This window comes from Lepeophtheirus salmonis, chromosome 4 (genome assembly GCF_016086655.4).
Source record: "Lepeophtheirus salmonis chromosome 4, UVic_Lsal_1.4, whole genome shotgun sequence".
NCBI lineage: Eukaryota > Metazoa > Arthropoda > Copepoda > Siphonostomatoida > Caligidae > Lepeophtheirus > Lepeophtheirus salmonis.
Genome location: NC_052134.2, coordinates 42709199 through 42736100, shown reverse-complemented (window position 1 = coordinate 42736100; position 26902 = coordinate 42709199). Strand labels below are relative to the sequence as shown.

General features: G+C 31.9%; 1 protein-coding gene across 6 annotated transcripts in view; it reads left to right on the top strand.

The window, feature by feature from the left end:
- mlt (tubulin folding cofactor E like protein mlt) overlaps positions 1 to 24078 on the top strand; it is a 39926-nt gene extending 15848 nt beyond the window's left edge. For 3 of the 6 annotated variants that reach the window (XM_040710203.2, XM_040710202.2, XM_071887943.1), the window contains exons 2-5: positions 20832 to 21138; positions 21708 to 22355; positions 22416 to 22756; positions 22865 to 24078. In XM_040710203.2, the coding sequence (XP_040566137.1) occupies positions 20970 to 21138; positions 21708 to 22355; positions 22416 to 22756; positions 22865 to 23164 (1458 nt within the window). In that variant the 5' untranslated portion in view covers positions 20832 to 20969 and the 3' untranslated portion in view covers positions 23165 to 24078. The remainder of the gene's footprint in view (positions 1 to 20831; positions 21139 to 21707; positions 22356 to 22415; positions 22757 to 22864) is intronic. The other 3 variants (XM_071887944.1, XM_040710204.2, XM_071887945.1) reach the window with 1 other exon arrangement.
- The last annotated feature ends 2824 nt before the right edge of the window (positions 24079 to 26902 follow it).

Here is a 26902-nt window from a genome sequence, read left to right as displayed (position 1 = left end):
TAGGATATTTTCTGGCCTTATTTTGGGGTAAGCCAAAAGTAGGAGAGTGGTCCTTAGGATATTTGCACTATTATTACAGCTAAGTATGTACCTGCATCAGTTTACCATTAAATTCGTTAAGTAAAACTGTATATATGATCCTTCCTGCACGATATAGTTCGCCATTATTCTTAATATTAGCATAATTAAAGTTATTATTATTTTTAAATATATTGATTGATGATGACTTCACTGGTGATGAATATACTTATGAATTAACGTTTGTCTGTCTTGGGAAGCCTCATTTTTGAGCATGCGCTTAATATCCAAGACATACCAATGTAGCAACCATCGTGTGTAGCTAAAACTCAGTGCTTTATATACAAAAAAGAAACAAATATAAAGGGGTGATGATTTTAAATCCTGAAAATTTAAGTATATACCAATAATGAAAATTCATTTTGGAATTGCCATGATAGAATAAATAAACCGAAAATCAACGTGGTAACCGTAACAATTTGAAGAATGTTTTGGAGGAGAGAAAGAATAATGCTCATGAAGTTTCATTAGATCAGCGTCAATCAGCTGACAAGAGAGGAAGGAGAAAAGTATATAAACAAGGTAATTTGCTGGAATTACTCTGATATCGATGCCCAATTCTACTCTGAGTCCAACAATGACTTACAATTATAAATCTACAACAAATCCTCAATGTTACTCTCCGTCTTTTATGAGCGCACACGAATGTTCAATCGGGCATAGAATATAATTGAATCTATTTAGGAAATGATGATCACTATTCAGGAATTAAATGATATTGACAACTGCTTATGAAAAGAAAATTCCTTCTGTATACTACCAATTACAAATTAACGGGGCAGCTAAAAAACACACCGGATTTACATAATGGTATATTATGTATATTTTATTTCCTGCAATTAATTCAGCAATTCTCGAATCATTTGCTCTTACATGACGGGGTCCATAGTGAAGCCAATCACTCAACCCAACAATCACAGACTTCAACTTGAACATGGCACGGCATTGACAAGGAACTTATCGTTCATCTTGGCCACCGTCTCGAGAATGGAAGCCCACAAGGAGTCAATGATATGTCCGTTTATTGGATTCTTTCTCCAAGATGCACCGCACATAGGAGTCCTAGTCGTTCAGATCCGGCAAGCCAGGAGGTTACATTTCCTTTGCCCAAAACTAATGGTCTTAAAAATGTTGGTTTTCCTTGAGCAATTCTTGTTTTAATTACTCGATTTAGACCAACGGTACCAGTTTATAATTCCATCATTCTGTTAACATCATTTAAAGCTCTCTATCATAATTATTTACGTCGTGTGTACCCGTTACGAAGGCACACTATAATGGCCGTATAGCGTTTGTATTTGGAAGACAAATCAAGGATTTTACATTTTTTTATTTTAAACTTTTGTCAGCTTAATCTGATGAGCTCATTTTTATAAACATAGATCTCAGATTTGCCAAGATATTGAGGTCTAAACTTGGTCCAGATTTACAATCTCCATCCTATATATTTTTAAAGCCAAGTGTGCCTGCCTTTTGTCTGTTTGTCGACGCCTAATAACTCTGAGCAATGTCGGGTACTCCTGCTAGTTTTATGATATAGTAAAGATTGTTCTATTGGACGACTTTTGCATCCGGCATGGATGCGTCCTACAGATTTAAGACATGAAGTTAAAATTGTTGGACCACTACACTATTTATTTTCTTCAAATACTCTTAAAAACCGTTTATTCTTGATATATAATAACTAACATATTTTTCCCCTATTTTGCCGTCTGCACTATTTAAATGCATAGCCAACCACCATTATTTTGTAATGCCCTCAAATGTAGTTATGTGGTTCTCGAGAATGTTTTTGGTCTTGTCTTGAATCCTTAGAAGTCGTGGTTTGGATGTCAAGACCAAAGGAATGTGATTAAAATGTTTCTTTTCTAAAAATAAAATGAAGCAAGATCATTTTTTACTCTCGGTCTCAATCTCTTAAAGTCTTGGTATCGCCCTGGTCTCAAATTATGTTGTTTGGACAACAACACTACTCAAAAGCTTTTAAATATCTCAAAATAACTCTTAAATATAGAAATTCAAACTCATGCAAAATGTTCTACAATCCTATCTACATATGTCACAAAATCGAATTAAAATTATCAAATATTTTGTAAGTTTTTTTATTTTTATTTAATCCATTATAATAACTTAGGTCATTTTCAGTATTTTCTTATCTATTATTATTATTTAGTAAGAGTTACGTAATGTTTTACGGAGGTTGTGGCGTTCATTTATTTCTCTAATGAGTTGATTACTTTCGTTTTTAAAATTATATAATCTATTTATCGACCTCTTTAATATGATCATATCACTTGGCATGAGTGGGCCTGGATATATCCTTTTGGTCAATGGAATGTATCATCATTTTATTGAAACTATCATAATTTGTGGTCTAATCACACAATCAAAATATCCTTTCTAATCGTAGTAACCGTAAAAGTCTACCACATTTCATAGTTTCATAAACACAAAGAGTTTCTCCCATTTAGAAGAAGACAAATAATACTTTACTTATGTACGACGTAAGATTCTTAAGAAATTATATTTGTTTATCTACTATAGAATAAGCACATAGAAAGTGTTTATGCAAAAATTCCCGGTTAAGAGTATTTTTGTTCTGTTTGGTTATTACACCATGCCAAAAAGCTGAATTAGAGACTCAAATAGTCCATTCCAGTGGTTGGAGTAAAAGGAAGCATAATATTTTATTAATCTTAATGTGGTCAATTGTAAAATCAAAAAAGATAATCATGAAAATATTGGTCGAAAATATTTTTTCAGGTCTCCAATACATCTTCTGATATCAAGTTTAAAGGTAAAAAAGTATGTAAAGGTGCAAGACAATCCTGATTAATCTCAAACGCAATGGGTTTATTGTAAAAAAAAAAGTATATATTACTTCAATTAGCGCTTCAAATTTTTGGATTTTTCTGCCATATATCATGCGCTATGTTTTTTGTCGTAAAATACAGATATGAACGTTTCACTTAAAAGCCCAAACACAGACATGGAGTCAACAAATGAAGATTCCAAGCCAATTATATTTTCAGAGACTGAACGCAGTTGTCCTGTTGTGATGATTTTAGTGTACAACGATCAGGATAGTAGCAATGCTGAGATAGCAAGGGCCGCTGGAAACTGTTCATGTGTCTGGCAACAGGACTCTCCCCCTTGCAAAACCTTAAATACGACTCAGGATTGGCTCTAAGAGCACTGCTACAACTGGGTGTGCAATGATATTTAACCTCCTTGCTTCGACTACCTGAATCCGATGAATAATTTTGGCTGAAACTACAGTTTATCCATTCCATTGTATTTCAAATTTTATTATGATACACCTCTTAAATAAATAATTAAGTATCTTTAAAGCTTAGATTATCATGCAGGACACTTTTGAGTATATAATTGACCAAAATATCCAGGCGGGAAGGTAGGGAGTGGGCTGGAGGGGCTGTAGCCTCCTCAAATTAAGGAATTTTTGCTTCTTACTAGAAAATTTATTATTTCAAATTTAATTTAATTTTCCAAAAAATTTAATATTCTGTTAATAACTATAGGTTTTTTAAATTTTTCTCAAAAAAAAACAACTTAATTTGAATTTTTTTCCAAAAAACTAATACTTATATCATTCTTCTGACGCCCTTGGAAGGTGATGAAATCCTCGCTTTATTGTTAGATTGGTAATTATTTATCTTGTCTACGTATTCATTTATAATTCAATGTACATTTAAAGCCATTGAATTCTTTTAATACTATAAAATACCTCACCAAAAATGATAATTACGGGTTCGGTGCAATAGATGTTAATGATTTTGTAGTCCTTTGTATCGTCTGTACTAAGAAGTCACGAAATGGTTTTTAACAAACCCTTTAATAGCGGGACATAACTACAAACGGTATACACATTATGTATGTATCTCATTGTCATAAAGAATATGCCCAAAAATGGAGAAGGGTGCTCGTAAAATGTTCTCTCTCTCTTATTTAGTTCGTCATGTAATTAAGTTCTTTACTTTTATTATCACTTCAAATAAAACTTGATTAACAATTAAAAGTGTTCAAGATAAGCTTCGAATGTTTACACATAAGTCTTTGGAGTTTTTTGGAGGGGGGGAGAGAGAATGATAAGAAGTCAAGGAAAAGTAGATTTACATACTTCTTGGCGTGGCATTTCAGTCCTTGATTGAGTAGTACAAAGGATTACAAAATCTTATACTTTTTTTGAATGAAATATTAGTTAGACCCCAAATGCTAATATATTATATTGATGAAGCTATTGATAACTTCGTGCCTGTCAATGCATTTAGTTATATACAGGGTGTGTAAATTCTATACTCACACAATTTCTTAAGTATTTTTTTAGAGACATGATGAATCAAAATCCAAAAGTCCCATAAATTAGAATGATTATTCTACTATTTTGTTTTACAAAATAAAGTTTTCAAATATCTCAACGCTTTAAGATGCCAATCGAAATCTGCAAACAGATCTTACACATGATCCGCACCAATGCCAAAGTGTGCGATATTTATAAGGAATTTAACCTATCCCAAACAACTATCCATCAAATAAAGGGATGTCATGTTGGAGGAAAGGACCTTGGGGATCGACAACGTCAAAATAGACGACCTTGGATCAATAATATCGTCCTTTTTAAGGATTAAAAACAGTTGTCGTTGCAATCCACGCCAATCAACGAGTTTCTTATATTGATGTATTTAAAAATAATCGGATTTATGGATGAAGGGCGTTACTATTGAATCCACTAATTATTTCACCAGAATAGGGTTTCCGTCAATTCCTATTCCTACTAAAATCCCCTAGAGTTTTTGAGAAAAATGTTTTTTTGGTCAATCTACTATTACCTCCACCCTCGCCTAACCTCAACCCTCTTGACTACAGCATATATGGCCGTATTCAAGCTAGGACCTGTGCTAAACTTCTACTAAATTTGAGTATAAGAATGAACAAATAACTAAAGAAGAGACACATATTGAGGTGTGTTCGTCACATTGAGGCCGGTTGAAGTGCATTATTTAGCTCAAAAGGCCTCATATCAAAAAATATTAGTTTTATGATGTTTGTAGCATATGTCAAAATATCGATCAAATGTTTAACCCTAGTAAAATATAATTAAGGGACAATTACAAAAAATGTTTTGTGAATCTAAAGTGTTTCAGAATTAAATTTTCACCTTGTATATTTACATTATACGTATGCGAGGATGGGCTGAAAAGTTTCTAATCTCAGCATGAAGATGGCAACACTTGTAAATAAAAGCTAGTCACATCTATCTAGCATCTGTTGCCTGTTACTTAGCAAAGTTTCAGACGTTTTGGAGACGCTGGTGTTATGTAAGTGTCGTTTGAGTTGAGCTGGTGTGAGTATTTTTGTGAAAATGGAAAAAATCGAGCAGTCATTTAATATATATATATATATCAAATTTAACCAATTAAAATGATTTGATATAAGGACATCACTTCTAATTCGTTGATCTACAAATATGGACGTATGCTTGGGAGGATGATGACGTAGATAATGTTGATCTATTATTATCAAAGTACAATTTAGGGACATTTTTTTACACCATAAAGACATGGACTAATCAGCCTTTAAATAAATATTCCTATTTGCGTAGTGCTTATGACTTATATATAGCTATCTACACATTTATATACGTATATAATTATCCGCAAACAAAGGATACAAGGCTTTATATTTGAAGGGACTGAAATTTCATTCTTCCTTGGGCGTGGATGGATTGGTTGCCTTCCATTCATGAAGTAATGACTTGTAAAATAATGAAACCTTTTAATTATTATTTTACTCCATTTTATTGGAGGATTTCAAAAAGTATTTTAATTAATTGAACCTTTTCATTGTTTTTAACAAAATAAATTGTGACTAATTTCTATGATATCTTCAAGCAATTCATCGAATGGTTGCTTTGATAATGAAACAAGACAAACTAACTGTTTGAATAATAATTGATGCTAATGAAAAACAGTAATATTTGAATACAATAAGTTTAATATGTGCAGAAAATCCTTATGAAATGGATAGATTTGTAGAATTAATTTTGATTCATAAGGGACAGAAAAATTAGGATGATATGATATGGATTTGTCTTACCCCTGCAAATATAATAGTTCATATATTGGATACACTCTTATGTATATAAATAAGAATGTATAATGGTGTGATTTCTAATACATATTAGGTTCTGCTACCGGATGGTCCATTGAAATTGAACACTTAATAATTCAATAATTAATGATGGTTGAATTATTTAAATTAATTCTTATTTCGATATATTAAAGTATAAAATAATTAGCTGACAAGAATAGCTTTCCTATTTGGTAACCGGTTTTTTATTTGATAATGTCGTCTTCAAGTTATCAAGGGTTAAAGTAGGCGACAATCTGATCCCCGCTCCCTGTAGTATTCATTTTGTTAAAATTCTATTGTTAACTAATAAATTGTATCTTGTTGAAGTTTAAAATTCAGAGTTTTCAGATTTTAATGGACCACTCGGTTTATTTATGGAATATATTTGTCAATAAAGATAGACGTTAGAAATAAGTTATATTTTGAATTGCCAATAAAGTCCTATTTTAACAACACTTGTTCACCATTGTCCTCCATTTGAACGAAACGAGGGATTTTATTCTTACAAAACTTGGTTGTTTAGGTCCCCAAATGGCCGACATCAACAATGTTGAAATTATATGAAAACACTTTATAAATTCATTATATTCTCCTGTTAGCTGTCAATTTTTCTCCTTTTTTTCCTAATCATTGTTCTGAACGTTCAATGATCAAATGATCTCTTATTAAGCTGACTAATAATTCCATATTTGAGAAGAATTGGCTAAGTGCTACCAAATGATTTTGAGCATTTTTTATGAATATTTTCAGATGAAAGGTTGCAATATGCTATAAATGTAACAACGTGATATGCTTATCAATAATTGAGGAAGTAAATAGCATTTCCTTCTTGAATACCTAAGTCAATATTCGAATAGTCATTTCTACTAAAAACAATGTAATACCAGCAATAACAATAATAACTTATCAACCATATGTTGGAAATCGACAAACACTTCTTTTACTAATGTATTTTCAAGGCTGCTTTGATTTAGTTAATGATATTAGTATGTTTAAGTTGTATAGTAATATAAAATATATTTGATTGGGACTTCTTGTTTAGACTTGAGTCGAACCGAACTAGTCGATAAATTAGAAAAGGAGAAACAAACAACAGAAAACATTCAGTAGCTCTGCTTGCTCCAAGGTCACACTTGGCTTACCCACTGCCTATTTATATTCATTTTTGGTAATTAGTGTATTGCTTTCCTACTTTCATGCACCCTTGCGGTTAATTTTTACTTATGAGCTAATATATTTTAGTATTGTGCAATTCTTAACAAAACCCATTTATACCTATGTGTATGAATGGCCATTTCGTTGAGCGCAAGAAGTGGGGGATAGCTAGGCTTACGGTATCCGTGAACCCCTTGTAAACATCAGTTACCTCTTATATAATTTGGAGGAGGAATTAATTACTGCTATAGAGAGGAGAAATTCCAGCATTTAATATTGTATTTGTGCTAGAATTTAGAATGCTAAAATTGAATACATATGCAGAGTGGATATTCACAACTCGCAGTAGCATGACTATATTACGAAATTCTTGATTTATACTGAATCAATCAAAGACAGCACATACTCAATTTGAGATATGTTTAAGCACTTTATTTGGCATATATCTTTTTTTTCATTAAATATGCTCTCTTTCACAAGCAATAACAGTCTCGACACGCAGTCAAACAGAGTGGCCACTCTTAAAAACGTAGAGCTGTCCATGGCGTACCATGCTGTGATGATGGGAGCTCGATGCGAATCCAAATTTGAATGAGAGGCGTGGCATACAGTCTACTCTTTGATACCTTAAACTGCAAAGTCAAGGGGCTTGAGGAGGTCCACTTGAAGGTAGGGAAGAAGTCAGCCATATTTTTGCTACATAAGTTTTGGTTATCCTGCCTTTATTGGGCCTAATTGCTGTAACGGTCTCTGCAGCTTTCTAGACACAGTCCCTTGCACGGAGGAGATTGCACATGCGTTGCCTTTTTTGTTGTTGTTCAAAAAAATTTATAGTTAGAGGCATGAGATAAAAACAAAACATGGTTATTTTTGTTTCGTCCCTCAGTTGGTTACGCAATGAATCATCATAATTAAAAATAACGAAGACAAAATCGTAATTAAACCCTACTGCAAGTTGTGGGTCCCCATTCCGTATATTTATATTATTATACATTTTGAAAAAAAATACACAAAAAGCAGACGGGAATTCATTATGCAGAGATAGATGTTAACACTACAAAAATCTATTAAATGACTTACAAAAAGGAGCGATAGAACCAACTGTTTTTCTTTTTACTAGTCTTAAGACTGTTATTTTTCTCTACATTTTGCCCATTCCTACATAAATCTAGACAATCGTTTTTGAAATTTAATTAACCTCATTAGAAATTGTAATTGATTGGAAAATCACTTAGGAGCAGCAGTGCAGCAAGCCTCAAACCATTTGATAATACAAATCAATTTAACTCAGACTTTTTTCACATTTAAAAATTGATTCCTCATTGGAGTCGAACTGAGTTGACACAGCACTACTTCCAGTACTCTGTACACACATGACTCTTTTATTCATCTAAAGCATCTCCTATTTGTATACCTATGAAGATATCTTGAGAGAGGTGATGGATTCATGTCCTTCAATGCTACATTTAATAATAACATTACATTGTGTTTCAGTCAAGGTTAATATTTAGTATGACGCTCCTTGGTTGGTTGTTTTTACCTTCAATTATTGTAAAAAAAAAAAAAAATGCAAAAAGAACAACATCGTTACTATGTACGTTGAAATGCTTGAGAGTGGAGCTATGTAACGTTGACTACGTTACATAGCCTACGTACAAAATATCAGGAAGGATTATGAGATGTAGTTTGGATCACTTGAAGAAATGATGCATCCAAAATCAAATTTAGGAAGTGTATTATTATTCCCGATCTTTCATAGCATATACGTATGTATACAGGGTGTTCAAATCAAATTTTAATTTGTCTACCACCGCCTAACTTAAAAATGCCACTTCGCGTACGTAGTTGAAATCTAAAGACTAATAAAAGGTCATTTTTCTCATTGGCTGACAAACTGTGTATATTTCCATGGGATTTTAACGGTTGTTCCGGCTTAATCCTAGCATGTCTATGTTCCGAAAGTTCGTTCAAGCACGGCTGCTTCAATTAGCCGTCAGCTGTGTGCATCAAAGCTAAATCTTGTTTGTTTTTTCTCTTTGACTCTGTTTGTCATCTAATTCCTCTTTTAAGTGTGCCGGCCAAAAAGAAAATGGCGTAGTGTATTGGGACCACGCCACGGCACATCCCGATCTTGGAATATCTTGGTTTTGACACCTGCCTCCAAACAAAATAACATAATCAATCAAAAAAGAATGCAGATTGCTGCTCTATTTTGCGCGAAACACAAATCAACAGAGATCCCAAACTTGACTTAGGCAAGCAGGTAGACTAATTTCAACGTCAAGGAGGGCATTAATGACGGTATAGCATTGAGACGAGCTTCAACAAGATGTTGCAGAGGCACAAATAGCAAAGGTTGCACAGTCCTTTTTTGAGACCAATATTCCCTTCTAGCTTAAACCATTGTGGCCACCATAATCTCTGATGCAAACCCTTATGTCGTTACCAGGACCTGCTGGACAAGAGCACAGAATTTGAAAGCTCTCAATGCCCCCGTTGAGGAGTATTGGAACTCCATTAGACCCAATGACATTATTACCATATCCTGTCAGAGATTCCAGCTGTGCATCAAGGTCATTATCAAAGTCGATAGAGGCTACATCGAATATTAAAAATGAGTTCAACAAGTTTAGTCAATGCTGCTCCCCAAGTTTCCAAAATTAAACTTTTTAAAATTCCAGATTCAAAATGTATAGTTTTTAATAGAGCACCCGGTACAGTGTTTGTGTATCAACTTTTTTTTCTTTAAAATTGGACTTAATGCTCACAATGATATTCGAGTATATTACTTGTTGGTATATATTTATCAATTATATAAAAATATCCGCCATTATTGTTGATAAAGGTTGGTTAGATCCAGTTTTAGAGAAGGCATAGGGGAATCTGTCCCAGGCCTTGCTCTTGATAGCGCCTGCGCTAAATTCATTTTAATTATATAGACTTAGAAGAGATAGTTTAAAAAAAAAATAGAAATAAATAAAACATTAATTTGTAAAAACACAAGTAAAATCATTATTTAACATTCTATTTTTATTTATTTTTTAATTTTTAAATAATCTTTTAAAAAAGAAAATAGCCTCGCACATGTATCTTTGTGTTGGACTTCCAGACTAAAATCGGCCCAGGATACGGCCTTTGGAACTTATTAGGCCTTCACAAAAAGGTTTCTTTAAAAACGACAGCACTGATTCTTCAGGGTGGCTATTTAAGATGCATTTTTTTGTGATATGCTTTTTCGATAAGTTATTCAATGAAGTAGTCACAAATAAAAAAGTCGATGAAATTATGAACGGGTTTACCTCTATTGTTAATGTGCCGATCGATGTGAAAGTTGGACTGATGATAGATAGGTATGTGAATAAAAGATAATATTATAATATTGTCTCAGTGCCACCTGGGACATTGTCCCATTTTCATGAACTAAGCGTAAAATTTCTATGATAAAAGGTTGCGTGACTACGATCTGACCATTATATATTTTATTTCCCCCTCCCAACATGCAAATACAATCATCTGTCGCTCTCTTGTATAAAGAACTTATCTAATGATTTGATCCGAAACACCTTCTATATAATTAAGTCTTCCTTGGACTCCAAAAAGGCTCTCTCCATTAATTTAACCTTCAAAATTAATGTTTATATTTATTTATCATTACTTTTTATCTATGTGTAGTGTGTACCTATATTGAAATATTATTATACATTTTTTGCTACGTGTGTCTGTGATATTTAAAAATAAACTGTTATTTAATCATAATATGTCTTGTCATTTTATGGAACAAACATTAAAACGATCTTTTATCCATACTTTTCCTCTCATTCCCCATGCGTTTTTAAACGTAGAGAAAGGTTCAAAATGATATTTTTAAAGAGATGTATATATTATCATCTATAGGATGTGTGTTGAATGTCCTTGTCCTGTCCGATACATGGCAGAGAGGAAAAAGGATTTGACTGAACTTGCACAAGTACATTGATATCCTGAAGCAAAATCATGAATAATTACTATTGTAAATATGATAATAATTATCTTCCTTACTTATTCCTAAAGAGTTCTAGGGAGTGCTTTAATTATTTCCAAAGCTGTAGATTCCTTGTCTACCTAAAATATTTTCCTCCGCAAGATGCCGCTCTTTATGAAACCACAAATGACGTTATTTTATCATTCTCTCCCATGAAGTATGTTATTTTCTCCGTACTTCTCAGAAATGTCCTTCTTTATTCAATTTACGGAGTGGAAGTTTCATAGTTAGTTGTAGAGTAATACTCAAGTATCTCAACGTCCCTAGCGGACAAAAAAGTTATCCTGCAGACTTCTTTTTTTGGCCATAAACATTGATTGTGTGGTCTTCGTTTCACCACTTGGCTTATAGTTTTGGTTATACCGAAGATGGAGGAATAAGTTGATTGACAAATCACGCAAGGATTATGCCGTCACTTTTAACACTATTTTTCACAATATTAAATAATTATATTTGATCAATTCTACGTAATTTGAATTTATATCTTTATCTATCAGTTTTTAAAGACATGCTTGAGGGATCTTTTTTAATGTGAGTACCTATGGTCATTATGTAGTTTATTGTTCTAAGAGCTTGGAGGGAATTACTCTCAATTCATGGACACAATAGTCTTTATGACATTTTAATTACTTAATAACTAAGTACGTTATTTACTCACATGAACATTCACCTATGTACGTATATTTTTATGTATGTTGATTTCTCTACTCTAGGACTCGGAGTAGAATTGAGATCAACATCAGAGTATTTCCTGTCTATATCATTGCTAGATACAGAGTAGGGTCTCTGTTTATTTCTTTCATCTTATAGCTACTTGCAGCTTATCGAATGAAACGTCATAACCGCTAAGCTTCTCTATACAAAAATATTTTTCAAATTGTCGGTGTGACTGCCTTAGCAGGGGCGTCTGCAGGGGTGAGCTGGAGGGGCTGTAGTCCCCATCCTCAAAAAAATAAGGAATTTAATCTTTCTACTAGAAAAATTAATACCATTTTTTTTTTTCAAAAATTTAATTTTCTGCAAATAACTATGGATTTTTGAATTTTTTTTCCAAACAATTCAATTTTCTAAACAACTGTGGATTTTGGGTATTTTTTTCAAAAAATTAAATTTTGTGAAAAAAGCCATGGATTTTTGAATTTTTTTTTCAACAAATTTAATATTTTCTGAGTAGCTGTGGATTTTTGAAAAAAAAAATTAACATTTTAAACATTTTAAACTTTTTTTCAAAAAAATTAATATTTGATTTTTTTTAATTCATAATCCTTTTTGCCACTCAAAATTTAATCTTGTGGACTCCCTAGTTAGTTTTCGGTTTCTTTTTTAGCATACTAGCAATCTTTTTATTTGAATGACTGTTTATAATTGTGAGATAACACCGTGAAGTATGTTGTTTCTTTGATTAATGTGATTTCCATCATGAGATCGATATTTCTTGTGAAGGTACATACTCTTAATAAATTGATATAAATAGTCATGGTCCTCACGGAAGTCAACTAATTAATTAGTTATTTGACATTCCTCCCCTTTTTTTCTATATATATACAAAGAGTAATGGTATTGATGACAAGTTAGTTTATTGTCTTGCCTCTTTAAGTATCTACAAATACTACTTAAACGAAGGGCTCTATTCAAATCCATATTATAATAAAATCCCTTTTGCTAAAGTCAATAATTTAAATCTTTATCATATTATCTATTATTATATAATTATTATACATTTGTCATTTAAAAAAACCTTCGGTTTGGTAAAAAAAAAAGATAAAAAACTTATAAAACCATGAAAACAGAGGAACTTCTTGTTATACCGGGTGCATAGTTGAAATATGCACACTTTTGAAAGAGTGGTATAAGAAGTTTATATGAGAGGAATTGATAATTCCTACTATTAACTAACAAACTGTTTGTTTTGACACCCCCTCCAAAAATATTAAGAGAATCAATCGAAAAATGGCCTTACAAAGAGACAAAAGAATAAAGATTGATGCTCGAATTTTGTACGGAACACACACCAACAGAGATCCGAATCTTGACTGGGGCAAGTAAACAGAAAAAAAATCAATTTCAAATATTAAATTTGTTGGATTTTTTTTTGAAAAATCCGTAGATATTCACAAAAAACTATTTTTTTGGGAAAGAAATTTGAAGAATTAAATAAAACTTCAAATATTACTTTTTTTTTTGGCAATAAAAATCAAATTTTAAATTTTCTAATAAAATTCTTTTATTTGGGGCCCCTCCAAAACACCCCCTGCAAGGCTTCTATGAGTATGGGGACTCCCTCAGTCCCAAATAAATTATTACCATTTCCTGTCCGAGCTTCCAGAGGCACATCAAGGTCAGTATCAAAGTCGATGGAGGCTATATTGAAGATTAGAAATGGGTTCAACACATGTGCGAACATCTGACCAAATTTTATTAAATGTAGCTCCCCTTGTTTTCGAAATTAAACTTGTTAAAATTTCATATTCAAAATGTCTAATTTTAAATTACGCACCTGGTACATAATCTATTATGTCTCTGGTATGTATTTTTTCGTAGGTAATCATGTATTGTATACATCTATATTCTTATAATGTATGTTAAACAAAAAACTGTAAAACTGAGAATGAATTAATCATAATACCTAACTGTGGCTCAATTTTTTTATTATTATATACATGTTTCTTTTTTTTTTGTTGATATGTATAGCTAACTAAAAATTGTTGATTTTTTCAGACAGAGAATCATGGATTTCAAACTAGTGTGCTTATAAAAAGTCAATTTCTTGTCTCTAATAAATCATTAATATACATTGTAGTTAAATAATAAAACGTATACAATGTACAAAGCTTTATAAGAAACCATGCGTAACTTAGAGCAACCAATGTAGGCATATATTATTACTAAGGCATATAGGGATATATTTCTGGTTTCTGCTTCCTTTGTTTACAAAGGTATGATCCTTACAAATTGAAGATGTTTTGTGAGAAGAGATTTGTACTACCCTTGATCTAAATTTGAATTTTTATTATTCATTGTTCGTCCATGGCTTGTTTCAATAACAGCAGGACCTAGGACAGGGATGGCAAAACTATGACAAGTGCGTCATGCTTTTCATGCAGAGGGATTCTCTCAGACACTCTGATGAAAAGCGGATAGGAAATTGTTATCAAGGTGTGGAAAAATTAAGCTAATATAAATATTTCTCAAGATTTTTTTTTTTTTTTTTGGAAAACTCCTGGAGTCTATGGAACCCACTTTGTACAACTTGTCTGAAGATTTTGTAATCAGCTCATGCAAAGCCTTCCAGTGACGTGTAAAGACTCTCATTGATGCTGAAGGTGGGCATATTGATTGAGCAAGTTTGCAAAGGTCTTGTTTAAAGTTTTGTTATTTATTTATTTTTATATTTTTTTGGTATTATTGAAAATAAAAAATATTGTTGTATTTCTAAAGGGACTTCTCGATTTCTCGTCTTGTTTCCCAACCCTTTATGTAAAAATTCACTTAAAAACTCCACCTATTGTTCCGATCTCGAGTTATGAGCTAGATCTTAAAAGAGGGAAAAAGGTTTTGTCTGTTCTGTCTGTAATTTTGTGGAAAAAAAATCAAATCATGATGAAATATTTGGCTAGTTCTCTCATAAAAGTTTCATTTTTTAAATATCATTATGTCATGTATTCTTCCAATTTTAACAAATATTATTTGCGGTCGTCTAATATAATTAACCATCAGAAAAATTATCTACTTAATATCATGTTTACAGACATATATATGTAAGGCCTTCATTCAACCAAATATCAAATAATACAATTATTCCAAGGAGTTAATGAGGACTATGAGAAAAAAATGAATAATTTGCATACATGATTAATTGCCTGACAAATAAAATTCAAGAAGGAATTAAAGTCCTCAGGTTAAAGACTATATTAGCTATATTGCACGCATATTATAACATATATACATTATTCAAATCAATGGAGGAAAAAAATAGTTTAAGGAATCCTTTGTTACGATTAGCTCTTTGTCCGTCGATTGAGTGACTGCTACAAAAATGTGGGAGTCAGTGTATGGGAGTCCAGCATTCTGAAAGATTAGTTTATTCATGTAATACTCACTAAGTGGAAAAAGCACTCCTTTTTTAGACCAACTTCGGGTTTTGTTTTTGTTTTTTTTTTTTCTACCAGGTGTTAAAAAAGTCTTGGAACGTTATTAAAATGAAAATTTAAGAGGTTTCCTATGATTTTTTCTATAAACATCTGATACGAACTTTTTGCCCCTATATTTTTAGAAGTGAGGTCATCTGTTTAGCTCAGATTAAATACTCGTAAGTGGAAATGAGAGCCACACCAATATCATGAAGCTGTTCTCAGTCAACAACCAGACAGTCTGGAGGGTGAAGAAGCGGGTTTCTCTGTCGGGATTTATCAAGGCTTTTATATCTATCATTATAACTGTTAATAACTCAATCAACAGTGAAGGTTACATAAGAATCTACATTATAATCGGTTGTCAGCTGTCCACGTTTCTGCTTATTTCCTTCAAAACAGTGTTTTGAACAACTTTGATTAGTTAGGTTCGAAATAGCTAGCGTTAAGTTTAGAACGGTTGGGAAGAATTGACTGACTTGTACCTATTTTGAGCCCTTTTCTTTTTGAGAAAGGGTTGTGATATAAAATAAAGATAACGACGTAGTAACATCTTCATTTTTATAAATAGCAAAAATAAAAACTCAGGAACTAAATTGCAATTAATTTAATTTCATAAATACTAGGATGTAACCGTATTATATATTTAATTCAGAATTATTTTATTAATGCTTTCAAAAACTCCTATTACTAATTAGAATTTAGTAAAACGTGTCTTCTTCCTAATTCTCTTGTTTGATTCTTATTCAGTATACGTTCTTCCTTTTTCAGTCTGTACAAAAATTCGTGGGGTTTTTTGTTTTTGTTTTTTGTGTCCTTTCAAATCGATAACTCATACCTGAAAGAAACTATGAGACACGGGAAATCGATATTGTTTTATGAAAAATATAAACTTATTCGCAAAAAAAAAAAAACGAACTTGCCCTGCTGAACCCATGAATTTGGTCTAATAAGAATGAAATATGGACTAGGTGCGTAACTCAGAATTCTGAATAACCTTTATTTTATCTCTGAAGTCTGTATTTGTCTCCCGTTTTTGAAATAAATACCCTAAGCGTTTTTCAAACCATTGTTGAGTAATGTTTATTTTCATAGGAAGAGAAACAAAAAATAGAGCCAAAATCTGTCATTAGATAGGCAATTCTTCCCAACTATGGAATTATTATTGAATAATTGTTAAAAAGTGTTGACGCATTAACAAGAACTTAATCTAATTCAACCAATCAACGTCCAGAACCCTGATTAGGGGGAGGGAGACAAATTGACAGTTGACAACAAAAACACTGTATATTTTGTGTATGTTATGTAAGACCATAGACTGTGTTAATTCCAATATAATAATTCAGCTGTCGATATTTTAACCAGTCATAATAATTTATCCTACTTTTTAAACAATTACATTGGTTATTATTAATACTTATCTATGATGGGAACCATTTTTTAAATGCTTAAAATACAGACTCTTGAGATGATGGTTTAAATCTTATTTTAGAAAGTTGGTGGTATATGCACGACATCTTTGTGTACCAAGGAAGGAGAGTGAAGTTTATAATTAATGACTTTGGGTAGTAGATCTTATGTGCTCGTTTGACTTAAAAATAAATTACTTTGTTCAGACTCTTCATAAATATTCATGAACAAAAATTATGTTTGGAAAGGGATTGTAGACTGTAGTCTAGAGGGTTGAGATATTATAATAGATGATTCACTTATTATTCAATGTTGTTTTTTCTGGGAAGCTAATCGTTTTAACAAAGTAGCAAGAGTAAGGTCATGATTAGATATAGAATTAAAACTCTGTAGTCATATAATATAATGTGTTTGTTTCTTTGATATAAACATGCATATCATATAATTAGTTATGTTAATTGCGCCCACTTTTGTGGAATTGGTAATATAAAGAATTAATTTTATTTTCCTTTGCTCTTGTCCTTACTATTTAACTCCTGAGATACAAACTTATTTTTCTACAACATTCAATTAATAAAAATTGTATTTTCTAAAAATATGAATTAATAAGTTCAAATTTGGCTAAAATAACATTAAATCATTTCCAGGATAAAATTTTAAAAATGTCATGTCAAGTTATCTAAGCGACTCGTATAAAAAATTATATTCTCGGCTCTGGCCCATCTTTGTTATGGATCTCGGTAGAGAACAAATACCTTCTTTTATTCATTATGGAGTTAATTTACAAGGCTCAACATCGTGTCATAATGTGAACAAATATTGAATAATTACTACGTAGTTGGGAATCATTTATAGCTTTTCTTATGTTTCTTTTTGGAGGAGAGGCTGTGTGATACAATAAAGGTAACGACGTGCTCAACGTTGTTTATAATTCCGAGATATAAAAAAAGAAATTATGACGCTTGGGCAAGATTAGTTAACCGCACTAGAAGATTTTATAAATATTTTTTTCTAAATATATTTGGTCAAAGTAAGTTGTAAAGATTTATCGATATAATATAAATAAAATATAATGAGATTTTTGTTTTTATTTGTTTTTGGTTGATTCATACGTGACTTTCTTTTGAACCTTGAATTGATCCAACATTCCTAGTTACATTTTTATACAGGAGACACTTCATCTGAATCCTCCCTTACCCCTTCAAATAATAACTATGAGTAAGGGATCATCATGATACAAATAAAGAAGTTTTCTGCTATCCTGGGGGTAATTCTACCTTAATTATAGTAATAGGACACGAAAATGTGTTTCCAAATAGAATCAATGCTACTTTAATATTGTTTCATGTAGGGTTGCTAGATGTACCGGTACTATTATGCTACAACAGGATATTTGTGTATTTAAAACGGAACCTTAATCAATTAGTGTTCGAACCGGTATTTGCAGCGCCACTACGTTATTAAAAAAATTGCTCACCAATTTAAGAACCCCCTCACGGCGTAACCTCGATAACATAAGAAACTATAGTATATTTTGTTGTCAACTGTCGATGTTTAACTTCTTTTCTCAAGGACTCTAGGAAAGAGTGGTCAAAGCAAAAATATACAATACAATCTAAAACCAAGGGCGACTACACTAGGAACATATCCTAACGTAGTTGCCTTATTCTTCTCTTTTTACTAGAGGGAGACTCACTCCTATTCTCCCCCCTCACATGGCTGTGTATCTAGTTGTAGGAACATGTAGCAGCTTCTAATTTTAAGCCAATCAAAATTGAGAAAAACTAAACCCTACTTTCCCTGTTTTGAGTATCCACTCTTTGCCTAGAGTCCATTATTTTCTCCTAATGAGTGTTCTGAACGTTGATTGGTTGAATTTAAAGTAGCCTTGTTAAACTGTAAATAATTCCACTTGGGAAGAATTGCCTTACTACTAATTGATGTTGTGCCTAATTTTCTGGTTGTTGTTTTTTTAAAGGAAAGGTTGCGAGATACAACTAAGATAACTCTAAACAAAAAAAAAGTAAGTATACAAAAATCAAGAGTTCACCCCCACTTCCAAACTAAAATCCTACACAGGATCCTAAAATATTAGGAAAACTGGAATTTTTGTGCGAATAATTGGGCATTGTCTAGAAAAACATGAAAAAGCTAAACATTTTTAATCGAAAAAGTATCAAAAATTTGCGAAATATCGGTACCTATCTTGATACCGTAACCGGTACAAGAATATTAGTATTGTGACAACACTAAATTGGATCAACTTTTCTAAATCATGTCTTAAAGAATATTTCAATTCATAGGACGTAATATAATTATTTTTTGAAAAAATATATCGTAATCATAATTATCAGATGAGTTTGGAATCTTATTTATTATTTAGGATGATAGTTTTAATTAGTTAGAACAAAGGGCTGACATTGGAAATATGTAAAGAGGAAATCCCTTGGTAAATTAATTCAATATCTCAGTTTTAAAGCCCCAACCCAAAATATTTTGTGGTGTTGATCGTTCCATCATTGAATAACTTTGTTATTATTTTTTTTTGTCATCCAAAAACAAGCGTTTCTGATACTTTCATAATGTTGTTTGGTTATAACGAAGTCATATATTTTTAATTAATCATGATCATTCTCTAAATATCCCCCCCAAAATGTTGATCCTATTTTTAGTCATTAATTAATGCACATTGATTGTTTTGGTCCTGATTCTGTTCATAAGAGGAAACAAAATATGGAGTCAACTAATGTGACTTTGATTATTACAATTATATTTTTCATTTCAAGTATGAGGGATTCATTATATGGGCCACTCCTCAAATTATTGTTTGCATACATTTCACATTAAACACAGTTTAACCCCACATCCTTTGTCGATTCAATGGTTAATATTTACCTTAGTCAAAGGTCATTTAAATAATGAGATTTTTTGAGGGTTGGAATATCCCAATTTTTTACATTCAAACCGTTAGTTATGTTCTTTGTTAATAAATCCTTGTCAGGGTAAAAAATTGATAATATACTCTTCATCGAATGGATTTAAAAATGAAGAAATAAACAATTGTAAATATACAATGAATATTACTTGTATTGATATTGGAATTATATCAGTATTGATATTGGAATTATATCAACTACAACGCTTTATCGTATGTATGGTCTGATGTAACCAATAATAGGCAAGATATTTTTAGTTTAAAAAAGGCGGGAAACACGAAATTACTTTTTCTCCAACCTATTATATTAGTGTATGATATATGTTGTGTACAAGTTGTAACTTGTATAAGCAAATTGTACATGGTGCAACCAAAAAAGGAGATTAATAATTTCAAATGAAGGATGTCCATTACTTGGGATGTGGATCATGCAATTTTTTAATATGACATGGATGGTCGATAAATTAATGGTATCATTTTTACTCATCGCGGAGTACAAAAGCTCTAAGGAGCCTTGTTTGGAACCACTGCGTTCCAGAGAGAGAGATTTTTAATAGACTGACAAATAAAAGGACTTAAACCTTTACAGTCTCATTTTGACTTCAAATACACGGTAATACATTTTCTTTCATTTTAATGTAAAAAAGAATTTTATTCTTATAATAATTTGATTGGATAAGCCTCTTCCAAGATGGCCAACATAAACAATGCTTACGCCACTTGAATGAAAATACAGTATAGTAATAGGGGAAAATACCATTACGAGATATTAAAAATTTGATCAATAGCGATTCTTGGATATGGAATAAAACTATACTATTAATATATATGTACATAATATATTATATCGCACGAATATTACTCATGTCGCGTCTCTTTAAATTATCGATTAAACTTGAGCCATTACTTATTGTTATTACTATTATTAATTGTCCACGATGTTCTTTTCCAGGTGAGAAAGATACAGAAAAGGATGAAAGGAGGTGATGGTTTCAAAACTTAGTACTCACTAACCAATCTCACAAACATTGGAGCTTTAAATCCATTAATTTCTTGAACGTTGAAGAAGCATAAACACAGAAGAAACAAAATGTCTGATCAAAGGACTCTTTTAAAAGCCATCAATGAAAAGTACTTTGATGATGATGATCCCGGTGAATTTTTTGGAGATATTGTTTTCCTAAACAGTTCGCCGATTACGAAGAATGAGTTCTTCCCTCCAATCATTACTCTTTGTGATTATGGAATCGAGATTGTCGGTAAGTCAAATATCCTCCATACTTTTAGAATACCAAAACAGGTTAAATAGAAAGGTTGAGTGATATTAAATTGAAATATGGTTTCCGGTATGGTAGAGAGTTATCCCATGTTAGTTGTCAGTGTATCCCATGGACTATGGTTTCCTGCCAATTAATATTATATACATTAGGGTGATCAACTATCCTTTTTTATACATTATGGGTGGAGCCAAGTCCGGAGACTTTTTATTTTACAAATTTATGAATGTCCGGTTTTATGAGGGATATTACTAATCGACATCAATAAAAAATAAAAATTAGATAAATGTAAAACGAATATCCAAAATATCTTTACCAAAAACAAATAAGAATCAATAATACTGTATTCTAAAACTTATTAATTTGACAATATTAACTTAGTGTAGAAACACCCCTGAAGCCATTTGTCTCTTCTTTTTGAATATCAAAATATGATCACTCCAATGCACCTGTTTAAATAAATTTTTGGCATTGGATCCTATTGGCCATGTCGTATAGTTTGAATCATATTTTTTTAATTAAAGTTCTAAAATATTTATTATAATTTACAGGGCACTTTGGTCTAAGTGCGGACAAGCTCGCGAATGTTACTGAACTTGATTTGACTGATAATAAACTCTCTGATTGGAGTCAAATACTACTTATACTAAAAAAGTTTCCTTCATTAAAGTTTTTAAACTTGGCTTACAATTCATTTAAGCCTCCAGATAATCAAGTGGATATCGATCCTACAAAGAAAACTTTCGGACTGAATAAGCTCATATTGAATGGAAATCCTCTAATAAATAATTGGAGGACTGTGAATCAATTTACAGAAATGTGCCCTTATTTGGAAGAGCTACATTTGAGTAAGAATGAATTTGAAGTAAGAGAGAATGATAGTTTATCCCATTCCTCCTTACTTTACCTTTACATGTCACGAAATCCTAAAATAAAAAATCTCCAACTCCTACTTGACTCGCTCTCTGGTGTATCATCCCTTAAATCACTGAGTCTATCGGATTGTTCAATCAGTGAAGTCCCTTCTAAGGCATTTGGTGAGAAAACCATCATTAATTACATCAATTTGAGTGGAAATCCAATTAGTACTTGGGAAGAAATTGAAAAACTAAGGGATTTCAAACACTTGACTGAACTTCGTATTCAAGGATGTCCTTTTTCGGATGGCTATCCAACTAAGGAAAGGCGAATGTTATTAGGTATATTTTAATTTCGGTGACTCTATTTTCAATTATTATATACACATCTATTATTTACAGTTGCTCGTTTGCCAAATATTCGGATTTTGAATGGAGGCGATAGGATTCCTGTAGATGAAAGAGAAAATTATGAAAGGAGTTTCGTTCGATACTTCTTTGATACAAGGCATTGCGAGAGACCCTCACGTTGGCAAGAGCTCGTAAATGTACATGGGAATTTACAGCCCTTAGTCAATGTGGACCTTGCTCCAAAAACCTCATTATCTTTAAAAATTGTTTTTGGTGAACAAGAAAGATTAGACGTAATTAATTTATATCAAACAGTCGGGCAGTTTAAGCATCTTTGCTCGGGTTATTTTAATATCAAAGTTGATGATTTCCGTGTTTTTTATATCAATCAGGTATGAGAATAATTTCCTCCTGCCCATTTTTTGACCCATATTTTATATTTTTTTATTAATAAAAAAAATACGCCTTAACATAATTTTATGATCATGATCTTTTCACAGGAAACGTTTGAGCATTGCGGTGCGGAAGAAATGCGCCTTATGCAAAAAGAACTCTATACTTATAATATTCAACCCGGTGATTCTTTTATGGTTCAAGAAAAGTATCAAAAATCCGTGTCTATGCCGGAGGGGATGCGTCGAAGAAGACGCACGAGTTCCTCCTCCAAAAGTTTTTCATACAGTCCTAAAAATAAAGAAACCCAAAAGGAGTCCCCTGGCACAACACCACCTCGTCGTAAATATGCGCAGGTCCATTTACTTAGTAAAAACAATAATCCAATGGGGACACCTGTCTCATAAACTTATTTATAGAAAAGTGATATTTTCGTGAAATATTCTGTAACCTACAATGTTGTACTTCATACTCATTACGAGGATTTTTATAAAATTTGTACATACACATATATCCCTAATTAAATCTAGAGCATATTGTAATTGATATGAAAAATTGTCGATATTCTCCCAGATACAATTATTCCAAAAATACAACTCCGCCCCCCCCAATAGCTCCCCCAACCCAATATACAACCATTGCCTCTTTGAATCCGTATTCCTAATAAGAAAATGGAATTAATTAGCATTTCCGTTTCATTGCATACCTGAAGTTCATCCATTGTCTTTCGAAATGTAAGCTTCAATTGAAAACACAATCCACCGTTTTAAAAGTCTGAAACACTTTCAACGACAAGCAAAAAATAGTAATATCGTTTACAACATTAAACATATTTTTAAGTTTTTTTTTTTCTAATATTTCATTTCAAAGAAGCAAATTGATAGTCTTAGAATATAATTTTATAAACAAATAGAATTTACATGAACACCACAAGAATATCGATAGTAATTTTGTGTCCTCCTTTGTCAAATCATCATTTCTAATAGTCAAATCATCTATGTCTGATTATATACATTTATGATCAATATATTATATATACATATACTATTTACTAACAGTAATTATGTTCGTATAAGTCTTATGAATACATTTTTTTCATCTTTTTTGGTGTATTTTATGTTAATTACTAATTGTTACTTTTAATTACTATATATTTTTTTTTTAAATTTGATTCTCTCATTATTTTATTTTTTTGTTATTGTTTGATTTCAAACATTATATTAAAATGAATTTACGTATGTTTAAATTATATCCAGTTTTCAACTATATTATAATTAATGACTTCATTTTTACATTTAATGATTAAAATTATTATATTTGAGTGTAAGTACTGTTTATTGTCATGGATATAATCGGAGGTTTCATGCTCCAAATTTGCTTATAAAGGGTCCGTAGTTGAAATATGGACACTTAGAACAATAAAACACATAAGAGGAATTCATAATTCCTCCTATCAGCTGTGGTTATTGACATCCCCCTCAAAAAAATTAAAAAAATCAATCGAAAAATGGCCTCACAATGAGACTCAAGGATCGAGATTACTGCTCTACTTCCTTGCGGAACACACGACAGAGATCCAAAACTTGATTTAGGCAAGCAGGGAGAATAATGATAACGTCGAGAAAGCAGTTAATTACGGTATTTACATTGAGACGGGCTTCAATACGATGGTTCATCGGCACATACAGCAAAGGTTACACTGTCCTTTTTGAAGACTAACATTCCATTCTGGCTGAAAACAATGTGGGTATCATAATCGCCAGATACCAACCCGCTCAACTTTTCCTTCTGGCCGTATTTCGAGGCCTATTGAACAATGGCACCGAATCTCGAAGCTCTCAAGGCTTCCCTTGATGGGCATTGAAACTCCATGAGCCCCAATTACAATATTACTACCCGTCGGAGCTTCTAGCGCCGCATCAAGCTAATTAGCAAAGTCGATGGAGGCTACAATTAATATTAAAAGTAGCAACACAAGTGCAAAAGTCTGTAAAAGTTTAGTTAGAGTAAGGTGAAAAGAAATTAAAGGTTAGACCATAACATAATCCGGCTTGTTAGAATTTTCAATCTGATGTATTGTACCGACTGCTGAGCAAAACATGCAGATTTTGACAAAACACATAACCACTGATAGTCTATGACGTCACTATTATAGAATTTTCAATTTAATTATCGTACGAATTGCTAGGCAAGACAGACCGATTTTGAAAAACACACAACCACTCATTCACTATGACGTCAATGTTAAAAGCTTGGTGGAACACCAGTCGTACACGCGTTAGGGTATAACCCTGTATTTCTATTAACCTTGAGTTATAGTGGCTCCCCCTAGTTTCCGAAATTAAACGTGCTAAAATTCCAGATTCAAAATGTCTAGTTTTCAATTACGTACCCGGTATGGGAAGGATAGATAGGTTTTGTATAGTTTTAGAACCTAAATTTGTTAACTTCGTGTTTTAGCTCTGTGGTTCTCAAAATATTGTGCTCGCACTCCCTCTAGTAGGACCTAAAGAAAGGGCCCCTTTTAGAGGAGACATTTGAATTATTTCCTCCGTGCTTGGTTATTTTAATACATGGTCCCCGTACAGGATAGATTTTTCTAATAAAAAAAGGTCATCAAAATATTAAGTTTATTTTTTTAAATAACCATAAAAAAGGGGCCACATTTTTTTAAAATACCTGAGCATTCAAAATTTATTCTCGAACAAAAATTTGAAATTAAATTTAAAAAAAGGGAAAGTAAGGTCACTGCTCAGGATAAAGCTGGCCCAGCCTGGAGGAACGTCATAAATAGGTTATTCCTTGTTAGTGTTGTTTCTGTCCTTGTTTAGGACCGCGATCTAGTCTAGAAATTTTTATGCTTACAATTCCAAAAAATTTTGTTCCGCCCCAGATTATTGTAATGACTTTTTTTTCTAAAGAGATCTTCCGTGTTTTCAATTCAAAGCTTATAAATGTTATTATTTTTATTTTCCCATCATAATTTTTGCTTTATCCTGATTTGATCGAATCATCTTTTAAAAAAGAAACCTCTATCTTTTAATTTCAACATTTTTATTGTTTTGTTACTCCAATAATTTTTTTGCTTCCCAATCGATATTTTTTCTTTGTAAAAACCAAAACATTTCACTTCATTTGGGATGGGCTACAGCCCCCCCCCTAAGTATAGAAAAGAGGTTGATTGGTTTATTTAATGTCATATGTTAAGAGTCGATATTTCCAACATATTTTATGAAGAAGTATTCTTTATCATTTTAGTAGAACTACCGGGCCCAAAGGTTGAAAAATTATGAGCCAGCTTTAAAAGAAAAGCTTGTTCATTCCATTGCTTTATTTATTTGATTAATTATTTTTGTATTAAAGAGTTTCTTAATTTATTACTTGTCCTATTATTAAGTATATGAATAGAACTATCGCTAAGTTAGCATACATCAAGTTATAGATTGTAAATGTTTCCTTCTTTTAATTTCATCCAATCAATCTCTTTTCTTTCTATTTTCAGCTATGTCTTAATTAATGCCTTATCATTTACGAGTGTTTAAGGGTATCAAAACTATGTATGTATACTGTTTTTTTGCGGCCATATGAGAATTGTTAATTTTTAAAAGGTGGAGAAGACATGCTCTTCATATTGTATCAACTTGTAATAGAGCCTTCTATCCCATTCGTTGCATGATCTTATGATGAATTCTTTGAATGGTCCTGCAATTTCAGACATTGGCATCCCCATTTTTTTCAAACATCCAACTTTATGCACTATTTCTTTAGAATCAATGTGATGAAAAGAATTGAAAGATTTAAGTGATTCGGATAATGAGACCGAATTGAATGCCTCTTACCGAACTGTATAAAGATTTGGTTATACGCTTTGTTAATTAAGATAAACTTTCACTAATGTTATACCCGACCCTAAGTTGTCTAAGCTGTGCTTAGAAAAGTTTACAAGATGTGAGCCTAGGTGGCCCAGCAAAAAATGCATCATAGAGTAATTTTATGATTATGGAAAAATATATATTATATCTTTAAAAAATGGGTTGCTAAATCACAAATTGGTATATCATTAACTTGCTCATAAAAAACAATTGTATAAATTAATCAATTGTCACTTATTAAATAAATAAACAAAGAAAAATATTATGTGGACT